Source organism: Cervus canadensis, chromosome 19 (genome assembly GCF_019320065.1).
Source record: "Cervus canadensis isolate Bull #8, Minnesota chromosome 19, ASM1932006v1, whole genome shotgun sequence".
NCBI classification, from domain to species: domain Eukaryota; kingdom Metazoa; phylum Chordata; class Mammalia; order Artiodactyla; family Cervidae; genus Cervus; species Cervus canadensis.
The window spans coordinates 28,810,941-28,831,120 of NC_057404.1; the positions used below are offsets into that span (position 1 = coordinate 28,810,941).

Below are 20,180 nucleotides of genomic sequence, written 5' to 3' on the forward strand. Positions count from 1 at the left end.
CTATTTGTAAACAAGCTCCACGTGCGCTCGCCCTGCCCCATTCGCATCCCCGCTCAAGGCACCCGAGGCGGCGCAGCTTTCCCGCGAGCCCTCCGAGGGTGCGATTTTTATTCCCCGTAAGAGTAGGGGGAAGCCTCGCCCACAGAGCCGGGACACTGGGAAAAGGGCTAAGACAAGGTGAGGTTGCACCGCTCCCTGCTGGCGGGCGAAGCAGTCTGCAGGTTGGAGCAACCCGGCCCTTAGCAGAACCCACGCGGCGCCCGGAGTCTCCAAGGAGGCTGGGCCCGCCTCCTCCCACCCGCTCGCCCGAGACCCCGCCCCCAGGCCGCGCGCGCTCGCCCGCGCAGGCCCCGCCCCCTCGCCGACACAACGTTCCTGCGGGGGCGCGCGCGTGCCCCCTAATCCCCCGCCTTCCGGCTCCGGCGGCGACGCTCGCTGCTTGCCGCCGCCGCGCCGCCGGTGTCAGCCTCCCTCGGGAGACTCCATTTGCTCTCAGATTGGTCTGGTCGCCGCGAAGTCAGGAGAGAGCGATGCCCCCGGCCCGCGGACTGGTGTCCCCCGGGCCAAGCGCCCGCTCCCTCGCTGGCTGGCTTCGGTGGTGACATCCTGGTTGCTGGCGTCCACGGAGGAATCCGGGCTCCCTCTCCGTGAGCAAAGACGTCCCGCGTTTCTGCGGGGAAAGGCCCTCGCTAACACGGCTGCTCTCTGACCTCTTAATTTCAGGAGGTAGGCAATTCAGGTCCCGCTCCTTGACACTGTGTGTGTAATGCCCCAAAGCAGTGTTTGTTGTATTTAGCCATCACATTCATAGGAGGCGTTAATTTTCTCAACACAGTTGCAGGATAGGTGTGGGTAATGCCACAGACCCTGATATTGAACGAAAAATGTTTTTGGTATTTTCCTTTAGGTTTTCGGAGGCTTGGAGTGCCTGTACAGCCCCCGACAAGAACTGCTTCTGTTGGCCCATCGAGGATCATCTTTCACCAGGATTATTGTAACATCTTCACTGAGCCTTCCACCCCATACTCTCTACCATGAGTCCTGATTTGTGCCAATGAAGTTTTTTTTTGGTTTTTTTTTTATGCTTTCTTTAATCATGTGACACTACTTCTGGTCAGCCTTTTCCCTTTTCAGTTGCCAAACACATTAGGTAGAAGTTTGTGTTTTAAAGTACAAAGTTTCTTGCTTATCCACTCTCACCCGTGTTTGCACTGCTCACTTCTGTTCAACTTGCCTTCTGCTTGCCTATGATTTCCATAATCACTCTCTTGCGTAACCTGTAGCAGTCCTTGCCCGGGGAGGCAGCATTCCATACAGTGCCCTGCCTGACAAGGACAGCAGTCAGGGGGTGAGTTTTCCCATTATAATTTCCTATTAAGTTTGCAAGTCCTGTCTGAAAAACTTTGTTCCCCAGCACGTTTCTCCAAATACATCCACCAGTGTCTTAGTTCCTTTAACATAGAGCCTCGCCCATAGGATGGCAAAAACAATTAAGTACACAGTAGGACTGTTTTAGAGACCTTGCTAATACAGTAGGGATTGTCATCACCATTGAGATCACAGTTCATGAAAAGATCTTAAATTTGGGAGAAGCGAGATAGAAGATAGGATTAATTGGAGCTAGTCTTTGTTGTTTTAAGTTTGTAAATTTTAAAAGAGCCAAGTGAAGAGAGTCACATAGGCTTGGCCTGGAAATTGGCCAACGCACTGTCCATCTAGATCCTAGTGGGGCAGGAAAGGGATCTTAAAACACCATTTTTTAAATCTCATTGTGTCCAAATCTAACTTGTTAAAGATCTTGTTGTAGTAATCCTTTTAAAATATCAGATACAATGTTGGGGAAACGAAAACGTGTGGTGTTGACAATTAAGGACAAGCTTGACATTATTAAGAAACTGGAGGAGGGCATCTCTTTCAAAAAACTTTCTGTGGTATATGGAATTGGTGAATCCACAGTTCGTGATATTAAAAAGAACAAAGAAAGGATAATAAACTATGCCAACAGTTCAGATCCTACAAGTGGGGTATCCAAACGTAAATCTATGAAGTCGTCCACATATGAAGAACTTGACAGAGTTATGATAGAGTGGTTCAACCAACAGAAAACAGATGGAATTCCAGTGTCGGGAACGATTTGTGCAAAACAAGCCAAATTTTTTTTTGATGCTCTGGGGATGGAAGGTGATTTTAATGCATCCTCTGGCTGGCTGACTAGATTCAAGCAGCGCCATGGTATTCCAAAGGCTGCTGGTAAAGGAACAAAATTAAAAGGAGACGAAACTGCTGCCAGTGAGTTTTGTGGTAACTTTCAGGAATTCGTTGAGAGAGAGAGTCTACAACCAGAACAAATTTATGGTGCTGATCAAACTGGATTGTTCTGGAAATGCTTACCATCAAGGACATTAGCTCTTGAAACTGAGCAGAGTTCTTCTGGTTATCGATCAAGCAGAGAGAGAATCATTATTATGTGTTGTGCAAATGCCACTGGTTTACACAAACTTAATCTTTGTGTTGTGGGAAAAGCGAAAAAACCTCGTGCATTCAAAGGAGCTGACCTTTCAAACCTTCCTGTCACTTATTTCAGTCAAAAAAGTGCATGGATAGAACATTCTGTTTTCAGACAGTGGTTTGAAAAATACTTTGTGCCACAGGTACAGAAGCATTTGAAATCCAAGGGGCTTCTAGAAAAAGCAGTGCTCCTTTTGGACTTTCCTCCAGCGCATCCAAGTGAAGAATTGTTGAGTTCAGATGACGGCAGAATAATTGTGAAATATTTACCACCAAATGTCACAAGTCTCATTCAACCTATGAGCCAAGGAGTTCTAGCCACAGTAAAAAGATACTACCGAGCAGGACTTCTCCAGAAATACATGGATGAAGGAATTGACCCTAGAATGTTCTGGAAGAATTTGACAGTGTTAGATGCAATTTATGAAGTGTCAAGAGCTTGGAACATGGTAAAGTCAAGTACCATAACCAAAGCGTGGAAAAAACTTTTCCCTGGCACTGAAGAGAATTCAGGCATGAACATTGATGAAGGAGCCATTTTAGCAGCTAACTTAGCAACAGTTTTACAGAACACAGAAGACTGTGAACATGTTGACCTTGAAAATATTGATCAGTGGTTTGACTCTCGGAGTAATGATTCAAGCTGTCAGGTCCTAACTGACAGTGAATGTGTGGAGGACCAGGCCAGGCCTGCCGAGACCAAGCCTTCCAGTAAGGCTAGAAAAACAGAATTGAATCCAGAGAAGCATATTAGCCATAAAGCTGCACTTGAATGGACCGAAAATTTACTGGATTATCTAGAACAACAAGATGACATGCTTCTGTCTGATAAACTGGTATTGCGAAGGCTTCGAACCATAATAAGAAGAAAACAGAAGATCCAGAATAACAAAAGTCATTAATAATGCTCTTAAGAGTTTCAGTCTATTTGCATCTTTGTGACTTTATCTGCAGTGGAACTTAATTTCTTTTTTGAAGTGCTGTGGATTTCAAAGCCAAATACATTTTATAAATGACTTTAAAATTAGATGCCATTTTGGATTACGTAAATTACTGCACTTGAATGTCGATTCTAGGAAGTTGACATGTACCTTGTCTGTCTACTGTTCCTAATCTGTATTGTACTAATTTAGATCATAAGGTACCTGAGGCCAGGGCGCCTGTGTCTGTTTTGTGCCTGAATGTCATTGTCTAATAGAGGACCATGCACACTATAGGCAATCAATAAATCTTTCTTAAATTGAATTTTTATGACTTTCTCTGAACTTCAGTTTCCAAACTGAAATACGTTGTGGGAGGGGGGAGTAAGTTTCCATTTCTATGATTTTTTCTACCTGCTGAAAATTGTAGAACTCAGCAAAGATTATACTTGAAGTACATGTATTTCACTGTGAAAGCAGAGAACTTAAGGAAAATAGTTTAAAGCCTGAAATACGGCATTCTATACCGACAGTATTTGGACAATCAGCAGTTCAGATTAGCTGTCTCTGAGTGTAATGAAGGAAGAAGAAAATCAGGTTAAAACATCCTCAGGGAAAGGGCTTGTGCTTCACTTTCATTTCATGTGACAGTAGGGAGCATTCCTTCATAGTTGTGGAAAGAGTGCCATCACTCTTCCAGATAAATAGATTTCATTTTCCAAATCATTGCTGTTAGAAGAGAGTGAGGGTTAAATTGTATAATCTGTCATTTTGATCCTTTATTAGTAGAGATATGTCAGTAGTTTTTAATAAGCTATTTGATAAAACACTCTAAAGCTTCCCAGTACATCATTTGCTTTCATATAGCAAATTTTTCTGTAAGAACTAATCTGGGAATATAAGCAAACATTGCATTTGTGGGACCATCACATGAACAATGGGTTGACATTAAATCAAACCTGAGAAACAGCCTACACTGCTGAGGGACCATGGGAAAATTACTTAACCCATCTGTAAGATAGGAATAATACCTGCCTGCAGGAGTTTTTGTGAGGAGTACATGAGTTACTAAATGGATTTTAAAGTCATAGAGACTTAGAAAAGGACCTGGCTCAGAATAAGTTCTCTGAGTGTTAGCTAGGGTTATTGAGTTGCAGGAGTAATGAGTGTCAGAAGTGTGCTCAGCAGATCCCTCATGTAGCTACATTTTAAAGGGAGGTGAGTTAAAAGAGATGCAAGTGACTAGATTCAGCTGAGATACAATCATAATGTATTTCAGTGAAAACTGGAAGGTTAATCCAATTTAGAAGTCTTTTCCTGACCATCTACTGCTAGGCACAATGGGGTATGCAGGCATATTTAAGACATCTTAGTTTGAATTATAAAAGGAAATGGGAAAGAAATTGTAATTTCTTTGCTCCAGGCCTGCTAATAAAATAACATACATAGTGGCTTTGTTCATAGAATCTGTTACTAATATTGGCCTCATTCACTGAAGTAATAAAATATCTCAACGAAAGCAGATAAAATAGCAGTTAGCAGAAGACTTAATATATCAAACTAAACTAACACAGATCAGTAGGAAATCAGAGCAAAAGAAATGTCACAGGAGACTGTTTACATTAATTATGTTCAGCCATATATAGGGAGGTTTGTTGTGATTGATTTGAGATTTTAGAAGCTCTGACAGTCCTTCATGAGGACTGTTAGAGCTCAGAATTCTGCCTTTTGACAAAGCAGAAATTTTAAGTTTGAGAGAGGCCTTTTCAGACAACCTCTAAGAATGTATTTTCTTTCAGAGAATTCATACATTATTATTAGTACATATTTCATCTTCTCAAAAGGCCTGAGGAAATGAAACTTTATGCAGATAAGGCCTGAAGCTGTTTGGCTTCGTGGAGGCAAAGGGATTCTGCAACCTGGAAATGACATGTTTGAATACTGCTTTGCATTTTTCATACACAGAGCTTTTTTGCTAAGAAAAACTTCTCACACTTCTTTCAGTAATGACATTGAAATGGTTTAATTCTGTTTTATTATAACAATGATATAAATGGTGCATTCTAATTCCATAATTAATTGTAATTCAAAAAAGTTTTTCCTTTAGCAGGTATTGTTATATTAATTATATTCTCTAGGACAACACATTGTGTTATCTTGGTTAAGCCCCATGCTCCTAACATGTATCCTAGTTTAAGAAGCCCAGAAATTATGTGCTCTCATTTGGCTTTATGCACTGTAAAGTATCCACAAATTTATTTTTAAATAAATTTATAAATGGAAGTTGATAAATTTTCCATTTATAAAAGTGCTTATTTTTTTAAAGGATTTCTAAGACTAACAGAACTCAGACCAAATGGAAAGTGTTTTGCAACTGTGAGTATACTTTAAAAAAAATTGTGTTTGGGAATATTTACTATTTCATAATTCAATTTCAGAAAATAATATAGGAGTTGACTGGAAACCTTTGAGTGCTCGGTAAATATAATAGAGTTGGCAAGGCCCAGATCAGTGCCACAGTCAATTCAAGCAGAATTATAGGATTATAATGGCACTCTTGTTCTGGGATTCTTTTTTGTTTTCAATCTGGCTTCAGACTGAACCCTCTGGTCACTTCATTATGCATTTTCCTGGCTTAGGTAAGATCATGGACAAAGTGGCACAGCAGACATGAATCAGGGCACAGATATTTAGGTCAGAATCTCAGAGACCCTCTGCCTCCAGTGCTGTGGCCAGAGCCACACAACATCCTACAAATCAAAGCTAGGACCAACATTCCAAATTTAGCCTTCCTTCAGGAGTACTAGGTCCACTTACTAGTACTTTCACAAAGTTGACCTTTTCTCATTTAAACATATGCTTTAGCTCCATCCTAAGCAAAATCATGTCTTATGTGCTAGCTGCAGTTTCTTTCTAGTTCAGATAAATATAAACTTTTTAAAAAATAACCATCTGTAACCCAAAATTATATATATATCCTTGGCGCACTTTGTGAAGAGCTTCCCTGGTGGCTCAGTGGTAAAGCCTCTTCCTGCCACTGAAGGAGACGCAGGTTCCATCCCTGATCCAGGAAGATCCCTGGAGAAGGAAATGGCAACCTACTCCAGTATTCTTGCCTGAGAAATCCCATGGACAGAGGAGCCTGGCGGATACAGTCCACGGGGTCGCAAAGAGTTAGGTATGACTTAGCGACTAAGCAACAACACTTTGTGAAACTCTGGCCAAGCAGAATGAGGGTGATTGTTGCTATACAGTAGCTAAGTTGTGTCCGACTCTTTGTGACCCCATGGACTGTGTAGCCCAACAGGGTCCTCTGTCCAAATACCAGCTTCTGTCTTCTCCTTAGATAACCTTGACAACTTTCCAGACCTCTCTGAACCCCAAGTTTGTTCATATGTAAAAGGGTTGCAGGCTAAATGGGCACACTCCAAGCATTCATAAACGCCACTATTGGGCACCTAGGGCTGTTCACTGACAACCCCTGGTCTCTAGGCTTGGCCTGGAGAATGAGTCACAGCCCTTCTGTCATGGTGGCTCTGTGCAGACCTCCAGGAGGCCTGAGCATCCTTGTTGAGGTCTAGGGCACTGCCTTATCACTGGGAATGTTCGCTGGGGTGCCTGCACAAGGGAGAGGGCAGTGCTGAATCCCTCAGCCCTTAAAAACACAGTGTGTGCCATCATTCAGCATAAGGTCTCAGCCAGCAGTCACAACATGGGGGTGGGGGGAGTCGCTGCTTTAGCAGTGGTCTGGGATAACAGGGCTCCCAGAGGAATGGGTTCTTCCAAGCAGCTGAAGGCATCCCTGTGAGATGATGAGCTTGTATGCTAAAGGCAGAAATGCAAACTGCTTGTGTAAACGGGGGAGACTGGAGGAGCAGACTGGCACCCAGTCAGGAAGTACTGTGAGCACAGTCCCCCACGTAATGATGAGTCCAGGGTCACTGGGCCTGGTTTGCTCAGCAGCATCCCTGGTTTATGTGGTTGTCCGGTGTGTTACAATGCCCTTTTCACTCTCAAATTTCCCAGCTTAGAAGAGAAATTAGATGGTTTCTCTACCAAGACCCTGAGAAGGGGTTTTCATCTGCCCCAGGTCACACAGTCACTAGGCGGCCAAGAAGGAAGTAGAAGCTGCTTCTCTCAGCTCCGACAGTGTGGCCTAGTGGCCACGGGTAGGGGCTTCCTCCAGACTGCACCTCCGAGGGCCGGATTGCAATCCCAATCCCACTCCATACCGGAGTCCAGCCCAGCACCTGCTTGCTTGATACAGGTGGGAGGACCCTTACTGAGATTCTGTCTCCTGGAGGACAAGGAGTGTTCCCAGTTCATATCCTGAATGTCTGCTATGTACCAGGCATGTGTGATCCTTAATACCAATTTGGGGATGTATAATAGCCCTTTCAGAGGGAGTTCCCAAAGGAAGCTGGCAGAGACCCAACCAAACACTGTTATCTGAGGCAAGAACAGGGATCACAGCACTTGCAGGAAGCGGAAGTCCTCTTTACACCAACCCCCGCCCCCCGCCCCCACCACCTGCTCGGACCTCCAGATTGCAGGAATCTATGACGCTCTCCTCCAAGGGCTTCCTTAAAACCACCTTTAGCTGAATGTGTGTCATTCCCGAGAATGCATCCACCAGCATCATTCCCCAGGCAGCTGCCTATCACTGTAAATCAGGCTCAGAGAAATCCTTCAATGTAGCTCCATGCAACTGACAGGTATAGTCATCATGAGGGCATCTTTTAAATTTTCTTCTGATCAAAAGATCAGATCTCGGGGAAGAAGTAGACCCAACCATGCCTGCCTCCCTCTGGTTACCAGGGTGGCCAACATCCTTTCTACATAGAAATCACTGGGGGTGGGGGGCACTGGAGCCCTTCCTTGTTCCTGACTCCATTCTTCCTCCTGGTCTAGGTTGCCCCAAACTTGTCTGGCTTGTGTACCCATGTCAAGAGAGTGCTTGTTTAGTATATTTAGAAAGCCAGAAACAAAAGGTGCTATAAATGCATAACGAAATGTGTAAGGCATACTGTCTTCCACATTTTTTGGTTAACCTAAAGATGGATATGAACATACTTAGTATAGTTCCTTTACGGAATTTTAGGTGCAATTTATGAATATCACTAGAACTTCAAACATAGACCTTTGGGTTTTTGTATGTCCACAGTGACTCTGTAATGAATGGCTAATATCATTGTAGCTAATTAAATCACTGGGGATATGATATATATTAGACTTACTATACAGATATTAAAGAAATCAGTGAGATTTTGGAACATTTAACTTTTTTCTTAAATTAGAAGAGAAAAAATTGCCTGTGAGACTCAGCCTCATTAATGTGTGAAGTAACTATCAAGAGTGCTTTTATTCTCAAGAGAAACCTTAATAGCTAAACTTAAAACCAAATCATGTGTAATTTCTTCTAAGACCAACAGATACCAATTCTTTCCTACATTTCAGAATATGTTGATCATCCGGAACTTACTTAGCAAGAGAACACAATTACTTTTGAACCTAAGAAAAGAAAGCCTAAGGAAAACAGTTCTTTTTTTCAATCCATTGAAGCAATTGATTTTTTTTAAAGTCATATAACAGAATAAAATCTTAAAGATACTATCTTTTTCTAAATGAGAAATGCACATAAACTTGCTGTGTTAATTTATTTTGACAGAGAACCCAGATTTTTTTAATTACCTTTTTGGTTTTAAAAAATGTAACTTAAAAGATGAATTCAATAGGAGTCTTGATAATCTATGTGAGCTAATCCAAACTAATATATTGTAAGCTGTTTCAACATAATAATCATAACACAAAGCTGACTCACAAAGTTTGGTTGTATTTTTTAGAATTATTGTTATTGTTGGACAACTTGTAGGGAACAGTATTTCCATTTTTTAAATTTTTGTTTCCCCAAAAATCAGATTTTGGGGGCCATTTGCTAACTTATTTTAGTGTTTAGGGGAGTTTGTGTCTCCCCTCATTGCATTAATAAGATATGTTGCCTTACCATATGAAATACCTAAATTATTTTTCTATAAAAACTAGAGAATGAAGGGTTTTCTCCTGCACTACACAAATATTCAGTACCATAAACTATACTCACCAATTAAATTGGCACAATGTGTAATAAAAATGTTTCCACCATGAGAAAAGCTACTGTATTTCACTGATTCTAAAAATGAACATTTTATCATTTTGTTCTGTTTTTTAAAAATCAACATTTTAATACCTGCAAAACTGGGATACTTCTTATAATCAATCATGTCTTACAGTTGGTTGACAGCATTTGTCTTTCTTAGTGGTATGTAAAATAATTATACCTTTTAGGTTGTATGAAATATAAATTTTTTTGTAAATCTTGCCTTTTTTTTGAAAATAGAACTACAGGTAATGGTGTACATAAAAACTGCATTTAATAGATACATTTTAATAAAAGCATAATTATATGAACATACAAAAGTTAGATATTTAAAAGGTACTGTAACTTCAGAAATGTTTTTTCATGATGCTATTGATTGCTCTTGCATACACTTGTGTTTTACTAATTTAGGAGTAAAGGTAGGGTAATCCTTTTAACTACTGCATGTTTTTTAAATGCATACTACTTTAGTCCATTTATTACATTTAAGTAAATTGTAGAGCTATCAAAGTGTAGCCAAATAGTGATTTTTACTGGTCAAACTTCTAATGATTTATATGTGAATTAATCATTAAAAGATTAAATTATATAAAATTTACTACATATTTAAAAATAAATTATATAAAAAATAAATCATTTAAAAATTAATTTATATGTGAATTAATTATGTTAAATTTCTATATTATTTAAGAATAACACATTTTGTTTGTTTACATGTTCTATCCATGTAACTTAACATAATAAGTTTTTGTTTGTTTTTCTGTAACTAATTCATACTTCCTTAGTTTTAACCTAATACTGTTTTCTATTCCTGGATCTCGTCACATTGAGTTTCCATATCTCTCTAGGCTCCTCTTGGCTGTAACAGTTTCTCAGAATGCACTTGTTTTGATGACGCTGACAGTTTGGAGGAGTAGTGATCAGGCATGTTGTATGCTGGCCCTGTACTCTGTACCTATTCCATAATTGGTTGTTCTTTGTGCATTCCTTGCCTGTTCTAACACAAAGCAGATTGTGAAAGTGCCTGATTAAAGATACATCATAGAGAAATAAATGAGAGAAAGAGAAAGATAAATTTTGATGAGGACTGGGAAGGCTTCTTGCCAGTGAAGCAGTTAGTTGAATCTTCAGTGGGATCTGGGGAATAAGTATGAGGAATGCAGATTACTTTCTAGTAACAAATGAATGTGATTCCAACATGACGTTTATTAAAGGTATGATTACAGTATTGGTATCAAGTTTGGTAGGGGCCTGGAGGGTATTTTCCCCTCCTGACAACAAAATACAGTGTTTTCTCCAACACAGCTTCTCCAACTGACACTAACTAGATGTCCTGCAGTTCTGACCCTAACTAGTGGAGCCAGACCCCACAGGCTTGAGGGCTCAGCTCCACGAGACCGCCCTCACTTATGATGTTAGTGGCAAGTATCAGGACCCCAGGTTACTCTCACCTCTGTCTGACTTGACTACAAAGCTGGGGGTTCCCACAACCCCCCAGGTTCTATTACACTTTATTATAAAGGCTACAAATGGACAGTCGGATGTAGTGACATGAAGGGTAAGGTCCAGAAGGGTCCTAAGAATAGGAGCCTTAGGAGGTGGTGGAGGGTGGGTGGGCCACCCTCCTGGTACACGGATGTGCTTCCCAGGTTGAAAGCTTCCTGAACCCTGTTGCTTAGGGGCTTTTAATGGAGGTTCAATTCTATAAGCAGGCATGGCTGGTTAAATCAATGGCCACTGATGATTAACTTTATTTCCAGTGCCTTCCTTTACCCCGAGGTTGGAAGATGGGTCTGAAAGTCCCAAGCTTCTAATAAAAGCAACCCCCATCCTGAAGCTATCTATCTAAGGGCCCCCGAAGAGTCATCTCTTTAGAATTATTATCACCCTTGTTACTCAGGAAATTTAAAAGAATAGCGGAAAAATAGAGAATGAGAAGACACACAAAAGTAGAGAAGCAAGTGTAAATGTTTGAAGGAGTAAGACTAAAACTAGGGGACTGAAATGCAGCCCGAGATGAGCAGGTCCCCATCTTCTGAGGGAGAAGCTTGGAGAAGGAAGAAGTACCCCTCAGAGCCATTGTCATCATCTTATTTGCAAGTGCTCTTAAATGATGTATGTACACATGGAAGAGCTGTGGTAAAAAGCCAGATATTCAAGAACACTACCAGTGTTGTTGGGCTATTGCTTAGCTTTCTACTTCTAGACTTTTCTATTCCAGTTAAGCCAGTTTATTCTCCTTTAGAGTCCTATCCGACACTCTGAATCTAGCTTTGGTTCTAGAATGCCTCCTTAGGTAGCTGATTTTAACTCTCTCAGTCCTTTTTGCTGCTATTTCTGTAAATGTAACCTTACCCTCTTTTGTGGCTGACAGTTATATCTTCTTTCCTCTTACTATTCATCACTGGATAATTTGTTTCACTAGTGCTTTTTTTGTAATACCTCCAATGAAACCTAACAACTTTAAGCTCCAGGACAGCAAGGACTTTGAAAGCCTTGACAATTTTTGTATATCCAGAATACAAAATAGTCCTGGCATGAAAGTGTTCAGTAAAGATTGGCTGAAAGAATGAATCAGTACCATACAGGGCACTATATTTATGATTAAGATAAAAGTTCTGTTCTCAAGCATTTCACAATAAAGGCATGGGGCAGCATCATCCACTCAAATAACTACAGTAAAGAATTATTTAATAAAAGCCAGAGAGAGAGGAGAAAAGGTCCCATAAAGTTGGGACCACAAAAAGACTTACATCTTCAGTGAAAAGAAATTAGAAATAAACTTGTGGCACAGGGGGCTTCCATTGTGGCTTAACTGGTAAAGAATCCACCTGCAATGCGGGAGGCAGGCTCAATCCCTGGATTGGGAAGATCCCCTGGAGAAGGGAAAGGCTACCCAGTATTCTGGCCTGGAGAATTTCATGGACTGTACCGTCCATGGGGTCACAAAGAGTCGGACATGACCGAGAGACTTTCACTTTTCACTTTGTGGCACAGGAGGAACAACAAGAAAGCTCTCCTGTATTGACCCTGTTACTGGGTGAGAGGAACAGAAATATCTTTCCTGAGAATCTGTAAACATGAGCCTGACTTGTATAGGTTTCCAATATGAATTTACTCTGTCTATCCCCAGACCATCCAGCTGACAATTTAATTTAGGTGGTGTGGGTTGCAGAATGTTGGTAGGAATGAACATAAATCCTCTCTGAAGGGATACAACTTTAACACCATCCTCAAAAAATTTCCACGGATAAAGTTCCAAAGAACAAGATCTCACAAGGCACTTTAAGTAAGAACCAGCAAAAGCAACCAAGGGCAGCGAGACTCTACTTATGGCAATTGCTATAGAATGCAAACGGAGCAAACTTTAGCTTATACAAAGAAGGCTTTAAACTATGAGCAAGAAATAGGAGACTTAAAGATCAAGCAGATTTGAAAAGGAACTAAAGAGAACTTTGAAAACTAAAATATAGTTATCAATATAATATTTACAGATAAGTCATGCTGATCCTTAGCAGAGCAGGGTCATTGAGGGATGGAGGCAGAATCCAGTAACAATCAATTGAAGAGGTAATGACAGTAAATGTGTTATGTGGGGCTTCCAGGTGGCTCAGTGGCTCTATCACCTGCCAACCAATGCAGGAGATAGAGGGGAAGAGAGTTCAATCCCTGGGTCAGGAAGATACACTAGTGAAGAAAATGGCAACCCACTGCAGTATTCTTGCCTGAAGAATCCCGTGGACAGAAGAGCCTGGTGGGCTACCATTCATGGGGTGGCAAGCAGTTGGAAATGACTGAGCAAACACACACACACGTGATTTTCTGTGTGTGTGTGATATTTTACAATTTAAAAATATTAAATAGATGATAATGAGAGGAGAAAAATTAGAATGGTAAGTACAAACTAATTCTAGTATCTTTCAGTGGTGGCAGAACACTGATGGTGATGAGGAGGGGAATCTCTTCCTCCATCAGTAATATCTCATTACTCCCAGATACCAAGTCTATTTCCTTCTCTATTTCCTTTAACTAAAAGAAAATGGGAGTTGGTCAAAAGGGAGGAAGAGCGAAAAGATGAGGGAAAGGGGAAAAAGAATAGGAATGAAAACAAAGGGGACTTGAGGGGTATATGCAGGGAGGGGAGATCCAAGTGGCCACACTGAATCAGGTCCTTGGCCCTGTGCTGGACTTTGTGACAAAGTCTCCAGTGTCTCCAAAGTTGTGGAAGACAAATGAGGAATATGTGAAGCACATTCTAAAGCAACTGCCTTGAAAATTAACATTAAGACAATTTTTTCCACTGTAAATCATAAATTTCTCTTAAAAATGTTAATGCTAATCTAAATTTCCTCTTCAGCCTACTATGCTGGATTTGAACCTAACTGAAAGTGACAAGCTCCACTCTGCAAACCTTGAAACATCCCTACCTCTTAAAAATAAAAAGTGTAAAGTAGGACATTCAGTTGTCAACATAAATTACTTTTCCCTTTTTTTTTGTTTTGTTTTGTTTTAAAACACCACAGTTTGTGCCTCTCAGAGGCAGGCCTAGGGTGAGGGGAAAGAGAGGAAGCCCACTGTTAGAGTTCATAGATCTATAGAAACAATTCATCTTCTTGATTTTGTTGGGCAAAGCATTAAACATTTATTCTCTCCAACTACTTCGAATGTAGTTTAAAGTCAGGTAATATTGAAACAGGGCTTCTCAGGTGGCTCAGTGGTAAAGAATCTGCCTACTAAGCAGAAGACAAAAGTTTGATCCCTGGATCGGGAAAATCCCCTGGAGAAGGAAATGGCAACCCACTCCAGTATTCTTGCTTGGAAAATCCCGTGGACAGAGGAGCCTGGCAGGCTACAATCCATGGTGTCACAAAGAGTTGGATGTGACTTAACAACTAAACAACAATATTGAAAAAGCACAACAGTTTTTAGACAAATCAAACATATATGTCCATTTCAGTTCTTTACATAACAGTAAGTCAAAGCATTTTTCAAATAAAAAAAACAACAATGTAACTATAATTAGAAGCAATATTTCTCAATTTGTATGATCATTCTCCCACTTTATTTTGCAAAGTACTTTAGAATGACCATCACATTTTCTCCACGTTGTTCTTCTGCCTGAAAAGTAGCCTGACTTGCATTGTTCTGTTCATTATTACTCTTCGTAATGCAAGTGTCATAATTCAACCCATACTGGTTTAAACAGAGGAATGCAATAGGTTATTAGGTACTAGATTTGAAAGTCCAGGGGGGAGCTTGGCTTTAGATGTGGCTTGATTAAGGACTCTACCCATGTTCATAGTGTCCGTCTTTGTGATCAGCATCCTGTAAGTCAGCTTCACCCCCATTTCTGTGATAGCTTCTCTCATCACAGAAAGCTATTGTTGAGCTCCAAGACCCATGCTCTCATAGCATCAGATCCACCTCCAGCAAATGTCTACTCATCCCTAATTGTCTCTGATAGCTTAATGTGTATGCCTAAGCCTGAACTGTGGCCAGCAGAAGGGTCCCACTGCCTGGCTTAACCCAATCATGCCCACATCTCTCAAGCTTAGGGTAGGGACTGTCCCTTCTAAACAGCATTGCTAAGTGTGGGAGAGAGGTAATTTTCAAATAAAACTGGCATGATAGTTACTTGATATTTTAGGAGGAGGAATGGATGCTAAAGTTTGCTCTGAAAAAAATACTGAAAAAGTAAAATTTGATATTTTCTCTCATTTTGAGATTTTCCACATTTACACCCTTCCCCTCCATGTTCAGTTATTACTTTACTCTTGCACAGCAAGACCCTTGCTTTCTAAAGCAAGGCTCATTGTTCATATGTATTTGGCATCAACCTACAATGGCAAATATATTGTCAGTCAATAAAAAATAAACACCAAGGACTGGGTTCTCACACTGACATATCAGTTTGTATTGACCCTGAAATTTTAGAAGAAAGTATTTCTTAAATGTAAAGTCTATATAGAATAATGCTGACTTAAGTAAAATGTTACTCAATATAAAGTGTTAGCAAACAAAAGAGCTTTAATTATTTATCAGTTATAAATTTGGATGATATTTTCATGCTCATTCCTATCCCCCAAAATAGAAAATAGAAATGTGAAATCTAATGTCACCAACAAGAATTTTATTTTTATATAAACCAGTTTAAATGACAAATATAATAAGTATCCAAGCATATTTTACTTGTATATTTTGATCAAGACATATTTTCCTTTTTTTCGCCATTTTCCTATAATTTATTTATTCCGCACATAAATCAAGTACTTTCTAAATTCCAGGTACTCTTTTAGGAGTTGGGAATACAAGATTAAATGCTTTATTATATCATTCACAGTGGAAGTCCAGTCATATACCCACAATAAAAGTAATTTTGTTTTGATGGATTATAAGGAAAGAGGAATCATATATGTGAAAATGAACATAAAATTGTTATCATTTCCAGTATAGCGAGGGTAATATTCTGGCTTCTAGGAGAAGGAACTAATTTTATTTAGACACATAAAATCTCAATCTGAAAGGAAAATTTTTCTGTTTGGGACTAAAACGGTGTTCAAAGTTTTTTCCATCACCATTCTCTATTCCTAGTGGAGCTGCTCAAACCACTAGTTGATAAAGAGGATATGGAACATCTAAACAGGGTTTTCCTAAAATGTGGGGCAGGTTTGTTTAAAGAAAAAAAACTCTAACTTTGCTATTACTTATTGTTTAAGCTTAACTGTTAAAAATTAAAATTCATATATGTGAGACCATCTTATATTAATAAAAAAGAGAAGGCAAATATATAGCTCTTTTGACTACTTTTCTCTTGGATATTTGAGGTTATAAAACCAGGGCCTGGGAAAACAAGATTTTCGTGAAATTCCTACAGAAAGATGTCTAGAAGCCTTGTTATTTCAGATGCAGCAAAACAACATCTGATTTGCAAGTGGCAACTTTGGGTTTTCTTCTGGTTGGCCAAAATCCTAAACTTGGATTTCACAATGATCTGTTCCCTTGTTATCCCTGTGCTGTAGGGAAGCAGAATAATAGTGAGGTGTGAATAAAATGACTATGGGTCATGCCTGCCTGCCTGGGTGGGAATTCTTACTCTGCCTTATGCTGGCTGTGTGATTGTATACTCCATTTCTGTTTCCTCATTTTATAGATAAGGAAACAGATCTTATTTGGGGACTAGGTCTACGTTAGGATGCTGTGAGGATTAGCTGAATAAATATATGTAAAGTGCTTAGAACAATGCCTGGCACATAGAAGGTGGTATGTATTTGGTTAAAGAAACACATTCACATATACAGTAATTTCTCACATTTTGCGTAATCAAACTTGGATTATGACTTTACAATACCCTTATATAACTATAAAGAAACATTTTCTTACTTGGCTTATTCACTGAGGACTGTTAAAAGATAAGACTGGATATTTAACATACAAATGAATTTTCCAACTCTTCCACTTAAGATCTCTTATCAGAACCATTAAAGGTACTTATATTTAATGGTCATTGTTGTTCAGTCCCTAAGTCGTGTCCCACTTTTTGCAACCTCATGGACTGCATGCAGCACACCAGCCTCCTCTGTCCTCCACTATCTCCCAGAGTTTGGTCAAATTCATGTCCTTACTATATTTAATAGGTGATAAATAATGTCATCTTTGTGTGCATTTCTCAACAAATCCACAATAGGTATAAAAATCTACAAGTTAAAAACCAAAGAGGTGTAAAAAGGTCTCACTTCTAGTTATAGCTCGTAGTGGTGTTCATTGTTCATTTCTGAACACACATTGGCAATGGAAGTATAAAGATCAGAAGCTCTTCCACTAGGCTTCAAGAAGAGCCACTGCACACTTAGGGAATTACAGAGTGAAAGTCAAAGAATTTCACTAGACATCTGGGAGTCTTATTATTCGTCATTTCCTCCTAATACATGAGCTTTTGATATACGCAGTATTTCTTAACCAGGGCAGGACTGTTTTAGGAGAAGCACTTAAGAATGTGCAGATACTATAATGGAGTTGGAAATAATGGAGCAGGAAATGGCAACCCACTCCAGTATTCTTGCCTGGAGAATCCCATGGACAGAGGAGCCTGGCGGGCTCCAGTCCACGGGGTCTCTAAGAGTCAGATACGACTGAAGCGACTTGGCAGAGGACGGGTACTATAAACTTGACACAGTGTTATCTATCAGTTGCATCTCTGTAAGGCTGGGGGAATGTGGAGGTGCTATTAGCGTTTAATGCGCTTGGCACTGGAATGCTAGGTTTATTGCAAAGAGTGAGAGAGTCCTGCAGATTACAAATTGGAATGCTCAAAATGCTAGTAGTACCTGATCTTCCTGCATTCAAGCTCACAAAGAAGGCTGTAAGAGAAACAACTCTGGCCTCTAACTAGGAGACATACATCAAAGACCTGTTTTAACCCACAACTAGGTACATGGCCTTGTGGAAGTCCTGGAATCACTCTGACTTTCATCCTCTTGTAAGTATAATAATGGAAGTCACCACTACTTCTTTAAAAGTCTAAAGATGATTACTTTGTCTTCTTGTTTAGCAATAACTTTACATTTTAATAATATCCTCTCCCAGTAACAGAGTGACATGATGTCAACTCATTTGAAGCCACACTGTATGCAAATATTGCCCTTTAAATATTCCGAGAAGTCTTTAACAAAAATATTTAGTTTTCACTGGAGTAAAAAAGTTTAACAAATTTAAATTCAATATTTAATGTGAAAATATAACTATCTCTAATTTGACAGATCTTGTATTATATTTCAATCTGTTCCTATGCAAGACCAAAACAGAAAGCTGCTTCCAAAAATAGTTTTAATTAATATTTCTCCTTTTCATAAATAAATATTAAATAATGCACATGATAAGAAAAGACCTATTTAACAAGCAAAGTTAATGATCTACTTTATAAAGAAAATTTATCACCAAATTCTGAACATATTGAGAGTTGATCAATTTTAATTTTGTATCTTCAACATAATAATAACTATAACTCACCCAAAGTTATTATGTTAAATATGAAACTTCTAATAAAGGGTTACCTGATGTATAGCATATCCTTTAAATACATTTACATTGTGACCACTTAAAGTTCTTATTATATAACTACATATTTTTATTGTGTAACTAGGTTAATTCTAATTCTATATAAAGTGAACATTGGTTAAAAATTGATGTTAGGTAATAAGAAAGAAATCTAATACAATATACTCTGCTTTTGCTTTGCTAAAGCCCAAGGATGAAAGGACACCAAAAACATGTCCTTTTCATCATAGCAGACTGGCATGCAAAAGTAGGAAGTCAAAAGATACTTGGAATTAACAGGAAAGTTTTGCCTTAGAATACACAATGAAGCAGGACAAAGGCTAATAGAGTTTTGCCAAGAGAAGGCACTGGTCATAGCAAACACCCTCTTCCAACAACACAAGAGACAACTCTACATGTGGACATTACCAGATGGTTAATACTGAAATCAGATTGGAAGAAAGTAGGGAAAACCACTGGACCATTCAGGTATGACCTAAATCAAATCCCTTATGATTATACAGTGGAAGTGACAAATAGATTGAAGGGATGAGATCTGATAGAGTGCCTAAAGTATTATGGACAGAGGTTTGTAACATTATATAGGAGACAGGGATCAAGACCATCCTCAAGAAGAAGAAATGCAAAAAGGCTGTCTGAGGAGGCCTTACAAATAGCTGAGAAAAGAGAAGTGAAAAGCAAGGGAGAAAAGGAAAGATATACCCATCTGAATGCAGAGTTCCAAAGAATAGCAAGGAGACATAAGAAAGACTTCCTAAGTGAACAATCCAAAGAAATAGAGGAAAACAACAGAATGGGAAAGACTAAAGATCCCTTCAAGAAAATTAGAGATACCAAGGGACCATTTCATGCAAACATGGGCACAATAAAGGACAAAATGGTGCTGACCTAACAGAAGAAGAGGATATTAAGAAGAGGTGGCAAGAATACACAGAAGAACCATACAAAAAAAATCTTAATCACCCAGATAACTGTGATGGTGTGATCACTCACCTAAAGCCATACTTCTTGGAGTGCAAAGTCAAGTGGGCCTTAGGAAGCATCACTATGAACAAAGCTAGTGGACGTGCTGGAATTCCAGCTGAGTTATTTCAAATCCTAAAAGATGATGCTATGAAAGTGCTGCACTCAGTATGCCAGCAACTATGAAATACTCAACCGTGGCCACGGGACTGGAAATGTCAGTTTCCATTCCAATCCCAAAGAAAGGCAATGCCAAAGAATGTTCAAACTACTGCACAATTGTACTCATCTCACATACTAACAAAGTAATGCTCAAAATTCTCCAACCCAGGTTTCAACAGTATATAATCCAAGAACTTCCAGATGTTCAATCTGGATTTAGAAAAGGCAGAGGATCCCGAGATCAAATTGCCAACATTTGTTGGATCATAGAAAAAGCAAGAGAATTCCAGAAAAACATTTATTTCTGCTTCATTGACTATGCTAAAACCTTTGACAGTGTGGATCACAACAAACTGTAGAAAATTCTTCAAGAAATGGGAATACTAGATCACCTTATCTGCCTCCTGAGAAACCTGTATGCAGGCCAAGAAGCAACA

At 39.4% G+C, this 20,180-nt stretch overlaps 1 protein-coding gene across 1 annotated transcript; it reads left to right on the forward strand.

Annotated features, from left to right (window-relative positions):
- Positions 1 to 384: 384 nt before the first annotated feature.
- Positions 385 to 3,753, forward strand: TIGD2 (tigger transposable element derived 2). The gene is made up of 2 exons (XM_043438740.1): positions 385 to 726; positions 908 to 3,753. The coding sequence occupies exon 2, from the start codon at positions 1,833 to 1,835 to the stop codon at positions 3,408 to 3,410; it is 1,578 nt and encodes a 525-aa protein (XP_043294675.1). The 5' UTR covers positions 385 to 726; positions 908 to 1,832; the 3' UTR covers positions 3,411 to 3,753.
- Positions 3,754 to 20,180: the final 16,427 nt, after the last annotated feature.

Excerpts from the sequence above, each read along its gene's own strand:
- TIGD2 (XM_043438740.1), top strand. The coding sequence starts at position 1,833 with ATGTTGGGGAAACGAAAACGTGTGGTGTTGACAATTAAGGACAAGCTT.